The 17,934-nt window shown below is 38.2% G+C and overlaps 1 protein-coding gene across 3 annotated transcripts in view; it reads left to right on the forward strand.

The window, feature by feature from the left end:
- Positions 1-17,934, forward strand: part of csmd3b (CUB and Sushi multiple domains 3b) — a 383,608-nt gene that overhangs the window by 327,430 nt on the left and 38,244 nt on the right. The window contains exons 48-56 of one of the 3 annotated variants that reach the window (XM_046834810.1): positions 2,267-2,425; positions 6,313-6,501; positions 8,594-8,779; positions 9,689-9,883; positions 10,166-10,339; positions 10,909-11,082; positions 14,195-14,368; positions 14,963-15,148; positions 16,166-16,339. In XM_046834810.1, the coding sequence (XP_046690766.1) occupies positions 2,267-2,425; positions 6,313-6,501; positions 8,594-8,779; positions 9,689-9,883; positions 10,166-10,339; positions 10,909-11,082; positions 14,195-14,368; positions 14,963-15,148; positions 16,166-16,339 (1,611 nt within the window). Of the gene's footprint in view, positions 1-2,266; positions 2,426-6,312; positions 6,502-8,593; positions 8,780-9,688; positions 9,884-10,165; positions 10,340-10,908; positions 11,083-14,194; positions 14,381-14,962; positions 15,149-16,165; positions 16,340-17,934 lie in introns of all 3 variants that reach the window. The other 2 variants (XM_046834811.1, XM_046834812.1) reach the window with 2 other exon arrangements.

The following is a 17,934-nucleotide window of genomic DNA, read 5'->3' on the forward strand; positions in this document are numbered from 1 at the left end:
TAATATTGTGGTAGGGTGATGATAAACGGACAAAATACCTTCTTGTATGTTTACCCAGATTTTTATTAGCCACATAATGAAATGTGAGACAGTATTTGCAATAAATATCATTACCATCTTTAGCTAGAACCTGCTTGTCATCTTAATATTCAAAATTAGCACCAAATGATAAAAAGCGTTAAGGTATTCATGAGAGCTACAATACATTTTATTTATACAATACATTTTATTTCTGAGCTTGGAAGGGGTAGGAGGCACTCAGACTTTTCCGAAGGGGTTTAAGGGCATGACTTTCCTTATCTAAACGATAGTTCAAGGAAGGCAGGAGACTTGGGAACACTTTACGGTGACCTGAAAGTGCCTCAATATTTGACATTTACATTTACAGCATTTGGCAGATGCCCTTATCTAGAGTAATTTACATTTATCTCATTTATACAACAGAGCAGTTGTGGGTCAAGGGCCTTGCTCAAGGGCCCAGCTTAGCAGTGCTGGGATTTGAACTTATGACCTTTCAGACAGAAGTCCTAGGTCTTAATCACTAAGCTACCACTACATGGACAAAAAACTGTCCATTTAGCTATTCTGGTTTCCTGACTCTGAAACTTCATTGGCAACCCAGTCACACAGGAGAGATTACACCAGGTTGATTTGCATACGTTGAGCAAAGCGGATTGTGCTGACGCCACTTGACATTGTGCATGAACCAGGTTGGTGGAGAGCCACCGCATATCCTGGTGTAGGTGTCCAGCTGCTGAGACTGACGTGTGAATCAGCTCTCTTTCAGGAGAATCAGCTTCTGTGCGATTGGCACGATTGCTCTAATGCTAGAGGTAAAATGGCTGACCTTTAAATATCTCAATAAAATTCAATGCAATGTTCTAACCCAGACGCATTTCATCTGACCTACATACATTTTCACACGTTTCTGAGACTGTAATTGAACATAGTGGCTCAACTGGTAGTTAATTTTCAGCTGAGAAAAGTGTCTTAGAAATGGTTGTCAATTCATGATGTGGTTCGAGAAGGATGACTAGTTATTGTGCTAGAAGGCAGGCTTTGATGAAGGAACTTCTGAACTATGTGGTGTCAACTCCTGAATCTATTTCAGCTGTGATTTCCAAGGCATGTTGGTCAATTCACATAGAAAGTAACTCTCTATGAGATTAAGATTGTTTGTCTGGTTTATCAACTGATTTTGAACATGTGTACTTATGAGAACCACAGAGAGATGTTTGGAAATACATGCTTAAGTCAGATTTCTTTAAGTTGAGAGCATAGCTGAGGTCTGTCTTTGGCTTCCCACAAGCGAGTCTTGTAGCATGACTCTTTAACTGCTCTGTGTGTGGTGAAACAAACTAAATAAAATAAAATCTAAATCTAACCCAAAGAGAATTTCAATTTATCCACCACTGGTGGAACAGAATTTTAGCGATAATGTAAGCGATCATGCAATCACCTGGTCAGTGTACACATTTACTACATTGTGCAACATCTCAGTGTCTTCTGGATTGAAGAATTAAATGTTATATTTCTGTGCACCAAGTAACGATCATGGGTGTATAATTCATAGAACAGTGTAGTTCAGTATATATGTGATTATTGTTTCAGAGCATTCAACCTGAAAGTTTTATACAGAGTTCTTTGCAAAACATGGAAAGGAATAAAAATTATAAATTCAGCTTGTTTTATATACACTGTTGTTCACTTTTATTAATATGTTCCAAGAATTCGCACAACAGTTCTGCTGCAATTTTTGAGTCTTACTGGCTTCTTAACACTTTAAAATATTCTACATTTATTGAAAGAATTATACTGTTGATATAAATGTGCATACTTATTGATAATATTAGAATTAAACTGTTTATTTTACTATAGGCCTTTACATAAAAATATGACATGCTGTGATCATATCAAGAGGGTGGTGCTTAAAAGCTTCATAAAAATGACTGTTTCATATATTGCTGTGCTCATAAGTGGGCTAAAAAATTTAAATAGACACGTTTCTGTTCACTGACATTAACATGTACATTTTTATCCCAAAAAATCGATAAAAAAAAATTATTGACACAAACAAAATTGTCATTTATACCTGTAGTGTTTTGCCCTTGTTTAAATTATTATTAAATTATTATTATTATTATTATTATTATTATTATTATTATTATTATTAAATTATTTCATTTTTCCTGTGTGAATGTGTTTGTCTATTTGTGTGTGTGTGTGTGTGTGTGTGTCTCTCTGTGTTTGTGTTGTGTGTTTTAAGGTCCTAATATCCACAGTCAGACCTTGGCCACTCTGAGTGGTGACATTAACACTCCTTTCAACATTACCACCACTGGCCATGAGCTCCTTCTACGCTGGTCAGCTGACCACGGCACCAATAAGAAGGGCTTCCGAATCCGCTATGTCGGTGAGTATCAAAGTATGTATCCACTTCAATCACTTTTTTCACTTGCATGCTTTTTTCCTGCTCTTTAATCTGAGCAAGCATGTGGATAGAAGCACGTGTATGCGTGGGCTTGGTTTTATATCCTGGTGGGACCACATGTATTCTGATTCTGGTAGCAGAGAGTTTTGACCTTGCACTTTTTTTTATATATATAAAAAATAAGAATCAAAAGGTCTCTTTTTTTGTTATTAGGGCTATGACTAGAGTTAGGGGCTTGATTTTGGTATAGCATTGTAGCAATTGTAGTAATGAAAGGTCCACACAAGGATGCTAAGACCAACAAATGTGTGTGAGTGTGTTCTTTAGAGGATAACAAAAAATGTCAGATTCTACATGCTTCGTGATGCAGTTGTATGTCCCAAAAGCCAAGCAGTATGCACTATTAATTACTACAGGTGCCCCTTAAGCTGCAACACAAACTCACACATTACTATCTTCTTTCATTTCTTACTGCATATTCCACATTACTCTATGTGCAAAAGAGAAAGTGAGGAAAAAAATATAAGTCTGATGTGAGGCTTCAGTTTTAATATGAGAGTGCTAACTATAGGTGTTTGGGTGTGGGTTTGTACTAAGAAAATTCTTCTGCAGAAAAGAGAATAGAATGTTGCATTCTCGGGTTATCTGAGAGATGTCCCTAGTGGAACTGTGGCTTTCCCAGAATAGGGAAGAGGTTCATTACGACTTACTACTGCATTTATTATCAGATTATATCACAGCATTGTTAAATCTTTAAATCTACTTGGTTATATTAGTGTGGATCCATTTTTTACAACAGCAGCTCTAGCAATAGTGCTGGCTATAATTCAATTCGCAGGTGTATATCAATGTGCTTGTTTTGGTATTGTTACTATGGTAACTGTTCATTCACAGGGAGTAGTATAAAGGATGCTCCATATCATTTAAGCCCATCTATAGATTTGTTAAGGAAAAGTGTCATTATTTAACAAAGACATATACCCGTTGATAGCATTTTATAAGAGACATTTATCAGCATTTGATCACTTCTTAAATTTAACAGACTCTCGTGAGGACAGCTGTTTATAACCCAAGGTCATTGTGAAGGAACGCTATTAATAAGGAATGCTATAGATGGAACCATAACTCGAAATGATTAAACATATGATCTTTAACCAATATTATATTTGGTAAACGTAGCGTAAGGAATAATTAAACTATACACGAGTTATGCTTAAAGAAGCCTAAAGGCCTTCAAGGTATGCTGTTAATGGAAATTAATAATCAGATTTCACCATCATATTGTTGATTATTTAAGGATTGCACTGCATCCTATCTGGTCCTATTACCTGGATATTGCATTGTTCTTATCTCCAAGCCTATTACAATAAAAAGTCAAACAGGATGGTCCTAAATGCTTACATGTCAAAATTAAAAGAAAAAGAAAAAAATTTATGATTTGATGGCAAAGAGTGTTTAAAGGAGAAGAAGCAGAGATTATGATTCGTCAGTATCTGCCAAGTTTTGCTGGGAAATACGGTCGGAGAAATGAGCAGTAATTCATGGTCATTAGAGCGCAGCACATCTACATTTGTGCAAGCGAAAACTGTATTAATTGCTCATAAGTAGTAAAATATAAGGATTAAAAGCTCCCAGAAAGCAAGATCTTGGCTGACGAGAATGCAAAAGAAATCAGGGTTGGGATGGTGTGAAAATGGATGAATATGGTTGGTGACCATATCCTTCATTATTCACTACATTCAATTTTCTCTGTGTCATCACATAGATTATGCACTTTAACTTCTTCTGGTCTGTAAACTATTAATATATCTGAAAATACAGTGAAAAAATAGCTGTGAGTATTTAGTTACAGGAGTAAAGAATATGAGTCTGGACTTGCACGTGATTTCTAGGATGAGTAAATAATGATGAAGCAAACCGTTGAGTATCTTTCCTAACTGATTAATAAAGGCTAGTGTGGAAAAGGCTGTCTGGTAAAGACAGAGGGTATCGCATAGCATGGAGTGCAATGGCGAGAAAGACATTAATTCTCCACCCGAGAGCTTTTCTGGAGATTTATGAGGAGATAATCATCTCAGATGTTTAAGTATGCAGAAGACTTTTGAGCAAATCTCTTCTGAAGTGTTACGATCCCCACACACCTTCCTCTCTCTCTCTCTCTCTCTCTCTCTCTCTCTCTCTCCCTCCTACCCCCTCTATCGCTTTCTCTCTCATTCCACAGTCTTTCCTGTGAGAGGAACCGCTTTCATTTCACGACTACGGTGTTTCCCAGGAGGGGGAATTACTGAGTAGGGAGAGACACATCCCCGCTGCTGCCTTTAATAACAACAGGTCCCTCACATATAATCTACTTGCGATAGATTGATGAGGGCATGGCAGACAGGCTACGAGTTTCACGGTCTATTAAAACCTGGGTCAATTGAAACGTGACAGCACATGTTAACTGAGCTGCTCACTAGCTTGTTATTAGTTGTTTTATGGATGATGGATAGCTTACTCATAGAGTGTGGCAAAATCATGTCTCTATCAAAGGTCTTAAAGGTTGTTGTCTACGACTGTTTCTTACACCAACATACACAATTATTACTGGAAGGGTTTCTGTGAGTGCTGTAAATTTAGAATGTCTGATTTGCATGACTGAAACTGAGGCTGTTTTGTTATTTTCCTACAGATTTGAAAAGAGTGAACTGCATGTAATTAATGCTGAGAGAGCACACTGCTTTCACATCCTGTTGTTTTCAGTACAGTCATAGATTAACTATTTATATGATTCCTGAGGTTTTTTGGAAATGTATAGGGTTGCCTAGTGTTTTTGGATCATCTGAAAAAGTTAAAATAAAACAAATGCTTACCGGATCTTACAGTCAAATGCATTCGCATGGACTGCAGTTTTGTAAAAAATAATAATAATAATAATAATAATTTATCTTAACCCTACAGCCGAGTCCACTTATTTTAACATTTAACTTTTATATACTGTAAGTAGTGAAATAACCATATTGTGAATGTAATTATGTACCAAAATTATGTAAATTATGTACATAAATTAGGGTCTAGCAAATGTATATCCTGAAATACATTTCTTACAGATCTTGTAGCTAAAAGTATTTTTCTAAACTGCTTGTTTCTGTGTGATTATATAGAGGTTATCACTCTAATTACATAACTGAAGCATGAGCAAAGTTTAGTCAAAGAGATTATATAAATATCAGTGTTAATTAAAATCAACAAAAACAAAAATATTTAAACAAAAAACTTGGACAGTATCATTGCATGCAAAAGTAATATTTTTTGAGATGTAGTCTACAATAAAGCATTTGATATTATAGAAAAGATAAAGTCAGTATATATATATATATATATATATATATATATATATATATATATATATATATATATATATATATCCAAATAATGTTTTTTTGTTTGGTTGGGTTTTTTTGGGGGTGGGGGGGCTCCTAGTTGGAACTGTACAATCATCATGCCTTTGGTCATATTCATCTTGAAAAAAGCCATAAATTATATATAATTGCTGCTGAATGTGCACTGAGGGAAAAAATGTAATCTCCCCAGATGGCCATCAAAAGGTTTGGCATGAATAATAAGTTCTACATGGAACATGCTGGCTAATAAGAATGTTTAAATAACGAGTATTTCTCATATTGTTGTGTCCTGACGGCCTTTGAGAAGTAGTAGCAGATTGCCAAAAAAGGCAGCCAAGTGATGGTTCCCTAACACATGGCAGAAGGCATGCTGAGCTAGCCCAGAGCAAGGGTGTCTCTTCTAGGTGGTGATTAAGGAGCTGATGGGGTTTGCTCTTTGCCTGTCTGTCTGCCTGGCTGTGTATATGTGTGTGTGTGTGTGTGTGTGTGTGTGTGCAGCTCTGTACTGCAGCACCCCAGATTCGCCGCTCCATGGCTCCATCAGCAGTCAGACAGGAGGGCATCTGAACAGCCAGGTTCGCTGGGCCTGTGATCGCGGCTATCGCCTCATTGGCAAGAGCACAGCTGTCTGCAGGAAGACACCTTATGGCTACTACACATGGGACGCACCGGTACCTGCCTGCCAGGGTGAGAGCTGAACACGGTTGCACAGTGCCTTCATTGTAAATAAGTACTGTTCCATATGGGGTAAACAAAAGTCACAAATGACAGGAGGAAAAATAAATGTAATGTTTATAATGCATGTTAAATTACAAATTTTATAATGTATAATAGTGATATCTTACATGAATATGACCAGGATATACTTTATCTTCAGGAGTTTCTTTCAGTCAGAAAATTGACATGTACAGTTTTACATCATATACAAAATATAAAAAAACTAAAGAAACACTGTGGTGAATATTAAGATGGTCAGGCCAAGGTACCTAATATTTATAGTGCTTCTCAAAGTTGGAAACACCAAGTCTTTTATTGTTTTTGAGAGACTGCAGTTTCCTTTTGTTTATGTGCAGAAAACTAGATAAAAAGTAGAAACACACAAAAATTGGACAGTGTGTACCTAGAAGAAAGCTCTGTGGACAGATTTCACATTTTAATAGAAGATATTTTGTAAGATGGAGAAAAGGAGATAAAATGTAAGCAGGCATTTTGTTTTGTAGCAGTGACAATTGCAAATTTATTCTGGTTGAAAGAAATACTAAACCAACATGGCTACCATTTCATACTTTGACGCCATGCAATTACATCTGGACTGTGACTAATTGGAACCAGCTTCATCATACAACAATCCAACGCCCCCAAAGCATATGTCCAAGCCCTGAAAGCATTATTCAGAGAGCAACCAGTTGAATGGAGTATTATCTTTCATGGAATGGCCTGCCCAGTCACCACACCTAAATCCTATTGAACTGCTCTGGCATGAAGTGGCTCACAAGGTCAGAATTTCCAACTAGTAGTAAAGAAAACCTGTGGCAAGTTTTACAAGAGGCATGGCAAAGTATTTTAATGTTTGGAGAAACTAACTGCCCAGATGCCAAGAGTGTATTGTGTAAAGCTGTTATTCATGTTAAGGGAGGAAATGTTTAAAATCAGGCACAGTATGTGTGTGTGTGTGTGTGTACAGCCTGTATACAGTCAGTCCTTCAAAACAGTGTTTAATGGCAGAAAGTGTTAATTCAGCCGCTCCTGTTCGGATTCCAGTCTCTCTAACAAGCTTTTTCTAGTCACGGAAAGAGATTCAGTAATTACTTGTGCTGCTCTCTGGCTGATGCAGTTTTATTTATGATCTGTTTGATCTATCACATTAATGACTAATCTGCTGAGTTCTCTTCTCCATCTGTGTCATTTATACTGCACCACCTATCCACTCAGATCTGTGCCGCATGTGTAAATAGTTTCTGAGCCAGTGCACTCATGGCTATGTCCCTCCATGCAATAATCTGACAGCCTCGGCTCGGCACCCTCTGAGGCTACAGCTTACACGTCACTAACACCCTAACACAGAGTGACACTTAAATGACTCTGTAGACTTTCAAAGTGTTTCAGGTTGTTTGGCTGCCTTTATTCTCCTAAAATGAAGCAAAAAAGGGTCTTATCCCTGGTTCACATTGAATGTTTAAAAGTACAGAAAGAGCATGTTGTATCTTTGATTTTTCTTTATTACATTATTTGGCTAAAAGTTACTCATAGCAGTGAAAAAGTAAAGAAAGAGGTGTTGTGTGCAAGGAGTCTGCGCTTAGATCATGTTTCATATTCAGAGTGTGAAAAAAAACTACAATGGGTTGATGCCCTTTATGTTTCAGTGGCAGCTATATAAAAGGAGAAAGGCGCAATCAAGATAAGAACTTCCATTTGCTGCTGAGCTTGACGAGGCCTGGACAGCAGCACAATAAAGGAAACCGATCGAATCATTGGCTTTGTGGACTTTCAAGCTAGTTTAAAAGATTTTCTAATGCCCTTCTGTGTATGAATTTTTTGTTTCTTCCAGCTACTTCTTTAATCTTGGTATTGACCTTTCGCAGAGGCTATTGTTCATCTGCACATCATAAACCATTGCGCACACTCCATTAAAAAGCATGTGCAAAACTAATGAATTACTACTGAGTAGCTTACGCTTCAATAGCGCAGCAACCAACAGCTCTAATACTGTGACCTTTTATATCAGTATAAGCACATTTTTAAAGAGAACTAAATGTTTGGAGCCTTTTCTTGCTCGTAGCTGTGTCCTGTGGGGTGCCCAAGGCTCCGGTGAATGGAGGCGTATTGGCTGTGGATTACTCAGTGGGAACACGTGTGACCTACTTCTGCAATGATGGTTACCGGCTCTCCTCAAAGGAGCTGACCAGTGCTGTGTGCCAGCCTGATGGCACCTGGAGCAATCACAACAAGATCCCTCGCTGCTCAGGTATCAGCCCCTTCCTCACGCACAAGCAGACACACCTACAGTACACACAGGAGTGTGTTTTTAGCCTATTTATGAGTTCCTACCGCACACACACAGAGCCGTGTAACTACAGCTTTAACTCTTCTTTATTTATGAGCTGATTATGCTCACAGTGCCAAAACATTAAGTTATTACCCATTAAAGTTCGGGCACAGATGCCTTGGCCCTATTACAAAATGGTTCAAAATGAGGACGCTGATTTTTGAAGTGTAGGAAATAGCCTTCAAATGTGTTACGGTTTAAAGCTTTTATGGAGAGCACTGAGGGCTGATTATGTGGGAAAAATCAGTATGGCACAAATTGATGGGCTATTTCTTCATGACAGTCCATTTTTCATAACATTTAATAAAAAGCTTTTAAATAACATTTCATTCGTTTATTTTTTTTTGCAATTGTTGACTCAGCTTCTATTGATAGGACAAAATATTGATGAGCCAAAGGGATTTTTTTTTTCTATAAATTACAAAAAAGTCCAATCGTTCTTCATTCATTTATTCATCTTCAGTAACCAAATTATCCTGGTAAATGTTGCAGTGTCACAGAATCTAATCCAGAGGCAATACCAGTTTATCCAGGATCTAAGAGTGAGCCGGGAAACATTAAATATAAAATGCCAGTCTATCACAGAGCGCCATACACACACATTCGTATACACGTTTACATCAAAGGGTGATTTGGCATAGCAAATTTACAGACTGGAATGTTTCAGAAGGTGAGAGAAAACTAAAACTGAGCAGAAAATGGAAAACTTAGCCCAGACAGTAACCAGAGTTAAAAAAAAAAAAAATTATATTGTTAGATTGTTTGTAAATGTATCAATGTATCATATTCCTAATTGTGGCATGTGTGTTTGTTTGTTTGGGCATTTAGTTGTTGTTTGCCCTAGCATTGGGTCGTTTTCTCTGGAGCATGGACGCTGGCGAATTGTCAATGGTTCACATTATGAGTACAGGACTAAAATTATCTTTACCTGTGACCCTGGCTACTATCGCTTGGGACCCGCCCACATCCAGTGCATGGCAAATGGGATGTGGAGCTGGAGGAACGAGCGTCCTCACTGTCAGGGTAAGACTTATTATCCTATTATCCTAATCGAACACTGGCCTAATCAGTGGCAGAAAATACTGTCATTATTCATGTCGAAATTCTGAGCATATCAGTTATCTCCGAGACAGTGAACTACATGAAGTGTAATTGATGCCATATTTAAATTGTATAATACCGCTGTATGGCAATGACTTTACATTAAAGGTTGATTGCAACTTGATGAAGCCATTGCTCAGATATGGAGCCCTTTTTCCTTCAACACTTGTCTGTTTCCATGTAATTTTCTCCTTCCCTTCAAAGTCATTTCATGTGGAGACCTGCCCACACCTGCCAACGGGCAGAAGATTGGGACACAGACTACCTTTGGGGCAACAGCCATCTTTACGTGCGAGGCTGGCTACATGCTGGTGGGCTCAACTGTGAGAGAGTGCCTGTCGTCTGGCCTGTGGAGCGGAACAGAGACACGATGCCTAGGTAGACACTTTCAGTGCTTTTTTCACATTCACCTCTTTTCTATCTGAGTCTATTGTTTGTGAAGAGAAGTGCACAAGGTTCATGAAAAGACTTTCATTTGATTCGGTATTAAAGCCTAATGCATGGCCCAGAACGTGTTCGAACATATAATATGTATGTTTGTGTCCTATAACCTGGTAAATGCATCAGCTAAGTCAAAATCACAGGCTACAAAAACACTTAAATGTTCTTTACAAGGAGCTACAAATAAGCCATGGAACATTTTTCACCTAAGAAGCAAGACCTTTTTATTCACCAGAAAGTGAATATACCAAAATCTCCTTTTTTTAATCTAAGCTTCCTTTAAAGGTTCTTTTTCAAAATCACAGCTAAGAGAGATCCTTTTTCCAAATGCCTGTAATCTCTCTAAATATTTCTGACATTAAAATAAAAGGCAAAATACTGCCCCTTGAAAAGTGGGTAGCGTCACTATTGCAGTTCCATCTCATCAGATCTGACTGTTTAATTAAATAGTCATAAACCTCTTTATCTTTAAATGTCTCTTTCTGTCATCCTGTCTCCCCATACAGGGGGTCACTGTGGGTTGCCAGAGCAGATTGTGAATGGTCAGGTGATCGGGGAGAATTTTGGCTACAGAGACACGGTGGTGTACCAGTGTGCTCCAGGCTTTCGGCTCATTGGTTCCTCAGTGCGCATCTGCCAGCAAGACCACAACTGGTCCGGACAGCTGCCCATCTGCATCCGTGAGTGTGTGCTAGCTGTTCCAAAAATAAATAAATAAATAAACATCTATGTATGGGGTTGGAGCTCTAAATGCTGATGTGCTGCATTAGGTGATGCCCAAAGCATTCCCAAGAAGCATCAAGGCTCCGAATGTAATTGATCAGTTTGAGACCATGCACTGAAAAATTTAGTGCATCTATGCTTGAAAGCATTTATTTATAGGAATTCCAGTTTGCATCAGTGACAGTAAATCAAGTATGGTGTACCATAGCGTCATCAGAAGTTGGAGTCAAAGTTATCAAAGTGTTCTGTATTTTTTGCTGGAGCTTCTACAGGTGAAGAGCTGTCACTGCAGTGCAGTCAGCAGCAGTGAAAAGCCTGCATCACGTCTCGGGTGTCACGGCTGAGTGAGGGGAAGTGCTTTGGCTCAGCGTTCTCCCACTTGGCATTTGGAGAATTCACTAATCTCTGGGAACAAAAGAGCCTTCCCCGTCTCAAGGGTCATTTTAATTAATGATTTATTGTTGGCGCAGAAGCAGAGTGGTACAATGAGCCCACACTCATCTCATTTATCCCCATCCAATCTCATCATAGTCTCATCTATCCCCCAAACTTTGCCTGGAAAATCCAGTAAAAGGCAAGAAGTGTTTTTTCTGTATTTTCTATCACCCAAACCGGCCATATGTGGTATCATGAAACATGTGTAAAGAGATATGGCAAAAGTCTAAGAAATGTTATATTTCAGCACAGCATCTAGTCAGAACATAGAACATAGTAATTCCAGCTACAATTTAAATGATATTAAATATTATACTATGATGGTTAGTCAAACCAAAATATTGAGTTTTTGTGTTGTTAGTTTTTAATTTAATTTTTTTTAAATAGTCAAACCAAAGTATATAAATCTTTTAGCATGTATTGGGAGCTTTGATTTTTTTTGGTTTATATAATTTAATCAATTCCAATTCATGGTGGACCTTTAAGGCCTATCTATCTATCTATCTATCTATCTATCTATCTATCTATCTATCTATCTATCTATCTATCTATCTACATTAACAAAAAAAACATATCATTGTGGATATATTAAAGCCTTATGTGAGAAGATGTTTATTTATAATGTGTGGAAGTGGAAGGAGTCTCCAGTGTCAGTCCACTATAGAAGTATTTTCAATACTGAGGAACTAAGTAATAATGAATTAACTTGTCTTACAGACATTTTAAACATTAAATATAAATATAAACTGTAAGAAAGTATGATGTCTTTTGCATTTAAATGTAATAATTAAATCATTGTAATTGCTATGTTGTTATGGTAAAATAGTCAATTTCTGAGTTCACAGTAGCTCTGGTTTGTGTTGAATAATCATGGATTAATTACTCTAACAGTACAGCCCATAATGTTCTATTCCTTATTAGCTGTTTCCTATGTACCACGACCATTTTATATTTAGCAAATGTGCTAATTGTACTATTTTTTTTTTCTGTAAAAATAATTTTCTGAAAAGTGGCTCAATCTTGTCAAATGAAAAACGATACTCACTCTGCAAATTCACTTCTTAAGCTCAAAGTTGGACATAGACATCAGCTTTCCTTTTTTGAAGAATGAATGAATAAGATTAAACAATCTAATGCTAACACCAGGAAAGGATTCCTGATCTGACCTTTCAGTAAATAGCTGCTTTTGTGCTTTGCTTTTCACTTTAAGCTCGCATATTAAGCTTGATGTAACCTGTCTGGCTGATTTCCTTTCCGAACCATGTGCGCAAAGCAATAATCATTATCAGGTCGAGGGAGAGAAAATAAGATAGATAGAGACAATATGAAAGAGTGTTGGGGAGAGGCTGAATTTTCAGCTATTTTAACACGCAGCGATTTTGTTTGAAATTTTGGTCCATGGAAGCTCCTCAAATGAAGGGAAAATTGCCTTCGTGCGTGCAAAAAGAAACAAATTACTTCTGTAATTATGCAAATGAACTACGGTTGTTTATGAGAGCGGGAGAGAAGCAGGAGTGATGAGGGGAGAAGAGCCTTCAAGAGGAATAAAAACTCCCCTTGTGGAGTAAAAAAGAAAAGACTCCATTCTTACACAGTATGAGCTCCTCTTCACTCATATTGGGGAAAATGAGAGGCTTAGTAATAACCACATTGCCATGATAAACATAGGATTGGCGTTTAGGTATTTAGGAATGGCACCTAGGAACGTGTAGGAAGATCAGATTAAGCTTCAGCATTAACATATCCATCCACAATGTTCGGCATAAAATCTGTGAATGAATCTGTTTATTGCCAGTGTCAGATTGTTGAACAAAATGAAATGTTTCTTGGCTTAGTTCACACCGTATGCACACAAACGCTAGGCTAATTAGCGCGTCAAGCCAACCTTAACATCAAAGTGACATCTTGCCTGAAGGCATGGCTCTACAGTTAACCAGCAGTGTGTATGAACAGCCCATTTGCCTTGTACACACCCACCAGCACCATACAGTTAGCCATTTGTTCAGCTTCGCTCAGCAGCTCCCTATGGTTTCACCCACTGGCAAGAAAATAGACAGTGATGAAGACATTTTGTACTTCGAGCATTTTCTCAAATACTAGAGATGGCTTGTGTTATACTCTTAATGCTCAACAGAATGTTCTGTACAGTTACACTGCTTTTAATTTGACATTAGTACAGCATCTTGCAGCCATGTGTTGGTCTATATAGGCTTTAGGCTTGGGATTTTTGTTGTTGTTGTTGAAACAGAAGGCAGAATTTAAGGAAAATATAAAGAAAACACTAGGTACATTTGTCATAATGTTGTGCAATAGATCATTTTTATTAATACTAGATTGTGGACCAATGAATAAGCCCATAATGTGGCTGGCACAAATGTCCACCACCTTGATACTACACAAAATATCCAACTGGCACAATGAAAATCAATATACAGTAGTTTACCATTATTTTACAAGTGAAATAAAATAAAATAAAAAAGTATGATTCCATACATGTTCATTAATGATGAAGTGAAACCCCATTTAGGTTTGCTAAGAAAGACATTAGTCAGAGAAGTAACTGAAGCTAAGATACAAACACAATAGCACTCTATAGATTTTTTTTTTGTAATGAAAAATAATATTTTTCTGCAGCCATCAGTTGTGGGCACCCAGGCAGCCCCATCTACGGACGCACCATAGGCGATGGCTTTAACCTGAACGATGTGGTGAGCTTCACCTGCAACATGGGCTATGTGATGGAGGGCCCAGTGCGGGCTCAGTGCCAGGCCAACCGCCAGTGGAGCCAGCCACCACCAACATGTAAAGGTGGGGAAAAAAGTTAAGTTTTCTATTCACACGGAGCTTTGGCTGAACCACCACCTGCCAAAATACACTGCATTCTGGGTAAGGTAGAGCAGCCCTTATTGCTGTGGCACCATTGCATGTGCCACATTATACATTTTTGGTAAGACTGGCAGAATTTGTTACAGAGATGTGTCTATAGTGTGAAATATGGCAGAAATTCTGCTTTACAGATTAGCGAGGCATGTGCCATGGTGTCTGTGTTTGCATGGAGATGCACTGTTGCTTGGAACTGAAGTGTTTAATAAAAGAAAAAGTACATGGCAAATGTTTTGCTCTTCATTTTGCATCTGTGCTGTGTCTCCGAAGGGATTTGCTCACCTGATCCCTGTGGCAAATTAGAAACACTAACGGAATGTACTTTTAGTGACTCAGTGACAGCTTAATTTAAACGAAACATGTATACCGTTTAGATGACTTAAGATTTCTTAATAAAAATATTGCATGAATTAAGATAAAATAAAGATGCTTGTTTACTGTTTCTGTCAAATAACACGTGTATCTCTTGGTCCATCTTTCCCTGCTTCTTTCTCTCCCTCTCTTCTTCCGTGTGTTCAGTGGTCAACTGCTCTGATCCTGGGATCCCAGCCAACTCCATCAGGCAAAGCAAGATTGAGCATGGCAACTTCACCTTTGGCACAGTGGTCTTTTATGACTGTAACCCAGGCTACTACCTGTTTGGCTCCCCCATCCTCACCTGCCAGCCTACCGGCCAATGGGACAAGCCTCTGCCTGAGTGCATTGGTAAGTTGCTGATGCATTTGGTCTCGAACACCAAAACTTGGCAGCAGTGTTATGCTGTTAATTAGCGTCTCATTCCTGTAATGGAGGCCGAAACAGTTGAGTGACCCTCTCCCGCTGCTTTAGATCAGTGCATTAATTGAGGGACAGGTGGAACACACACTTTTGTAGGCAGACTAATTAGCGATGCCAGGTTCATGGCTGATCCTGGCTTATTGGGAGCACATCCCGTGAAACACCAAAACATCCTCAAGCACTATTCGGCTCAGTGAGGCGCTCTTGACGACAGCTGCAGAAAGAACGCTGCTTTAGCTCACTTTCTACCCTGACGAGGCTTCCTACTGTCACAGCTATCCTCTCATCCCATAGACAGGGCTGTGCTCCAAACTTAACTATTCTGGGGTAGGACCCAATTTTCATTCTTGTCTATATTCATTGACAGATTTGTGGGTTTGCCAGGAAATATTTTGTAATACCGTCACTGGTCTCTGGTCTATTCTTGGCTTCAATATACACCTTTCAAGAAAGGAACTCCTAATCTTAAACAAGATAGGCATAAGAACTGCATACATCTAAAGCTCATTCTACAATAATGGTCTAAAACCATTGGGGGTGGAGAAAGAAAGAAGCATAATTCCCATTGAAATAGGCATGATGCAGTGCTGACATATCATGCAGTATTAAATTAGTGTGTAATGTGTTACAAATTCTGCTGGATTCTAAGGGACACTTGCTTAGATTGTTAGAACTTTTTTGTTTGGATTTTTAACTTGTAATCACATTATTACCGAGCAGTTTTAAAGAGAAAGAAGATGACAACAGAAAAAAACCTTTCACAATCTGATGATGGCTGCGTTTTTAAAGCAAACTGCATTTGCACCTCACTTACTGTTATTTGGGCTACGACTGGGCAGTAATTAAACATAAACTTAGTTTGTAATCCCTTGGTGATGTATTTACTTTTGACAATGAATATTTTTTTCTGTGTGCACATGTATTTGTGTGCTTGTTGTTTAACAGTGGTGGATTGTGGACATCCTGGATCACCTCCCAATGGAATACTGAGTGGAGACAAGTTCACGTTTGGCTCCACAGTGCGTTACTCGTGTACAGGTGGCCGGCAGCTGAAGGGCGAATCTTCTCGAACCTGCCAGCTCAATGGCCATTGGAGTGCACCAATGCCCTTCTGCTCAGGTATCTCACTCAAGCACACAGACTTATCCAGCATAGCTTTCAGCATAGCAATTGTCTGTTTACAGACACTCTAAAGAACAGAAAGAGATCCTCTTTTTGACCTTCTGTTATACCCGCTTATGAAACTGCACTTGGATGATTGGATGATTTTTCAGTTTTGCTAGTTTTGTGGCTCATCCTACAAAAGCATAATATGCAAGTCACAATCAAGATCATTCATGTAACCCCTGGTAGTTCCTTAAAACGAACAAATCTGCCAGCATTTTCAGACCCTCACTGCAAGGCAAATTGCCTGTATCCACTTTTTAAAATTAGCTCTAAAGTAAGTTGCTGGCACTGAATCAAGGCAGAAATGAAGCAAGCTCTAAGTGTGGGCAGTGGTCTGCAGTAGCTCTGCGTAGGTGCACAAAGCACAGTCAAACAGGAGACATTAGCTCTAGAATACTTCTATAACCACAATTCAGCTTCTGTTTCTTTTGAAACCTTGACAGCTTGGCTTTTTGCTTCCTAATTTTAAAAGCAATACTGACAGACACAGTGTTATAGCAATCAATTTAAATAAAATGTTGACCACAAGCTTGTTGGGTAGAGATGGGAAGCTACTTTGCTGATCATTTTTTGCGGGTCATTTTATTTTTTGTTAAACATAGTTTGTTTTCTACACTCAGTAGGATATGACCCTCTTGGTAATTAGGCATGTGTAGAAGTGCTCTGGTCATGGTGTTATTTCTGTACGGAATTGATCTGTGTGTTCAGGACATTATTAAAGGTTTCCTGCCATTTTCATAGACATGACAGGTCATTGCAGAGCAAAGACTGCAGTTAGAAAATGTGCATACTCTGAGGCCAAACCAAATAGGTATAAATATACGTATTAAACGCAGCCAGGCTTTCATCACAGTGTTATTAGGGTTTAAGGACCTTCTTGCCAAGGTTCATCGAGGTCTATACTCTTTCTGAGCCAGGTTTTGCAGCAATACATCACATTGTCCTTGAGGATTTTCAAAAGGGGAATTAATTATAAAGGCATAAAGCACTATCCTGGAAACTACACCTGAGCTGGTGGCATTTACAATGCATTCTACAGTACAGAGTGGTGGGGTTCACAGGGCTTTACAGATTTTTTTCTGAAGACCTTGATGAACTGACAAGACTAGTACCATGTAGCAAACCAGTAATATACAGACTCTACATGCTTTTTAACTGTCAATGGCAATGTATCAGTGTAACTTTATCCATTACAATATAGTTAGATAGGACTGAGTTATATGGCACAAATAAATAAAGAAATAAAAAAATAAAAAAATAAAGAAATAAAGAAATATGCTGGGGGGGGGGTGTTAGTGGTTTATTGGTTAGTATGTTTGTCTCACACCTTCAAATTTGTTCACGATGTAAGCTGATTGGCATTTCGAAATAATCTTTTTTGTATGTTTGATTCTGGATGGATGGTTAAATATCTAGATTTACTTAACAATTCTTCATAACAGTCAATAACAATGGCATTTTTTTGTCAATGTAATATAAAAAATAATTCGTTATCAATAATATCATTTGTAATGAAAATTGTTGTGTTACATTAAAAAAAAATGCAA

This window comes from Silurus meridionalis, chromosome 22 (assembly GCF_014805685.1).
Source record: "Silurus meridionalis isolate SWU-2019-XX chromosome 22, ASM1480568v1, whole genome shotgun sequence".
In the NCBI taxonomy this organism is placed as follows: domain Eukaryota; kingdom Metazoa; phylum Chordata; class Actinopteri; order Siluriformes; family Siluridae; genus Silurus; species Silurus meridionalis.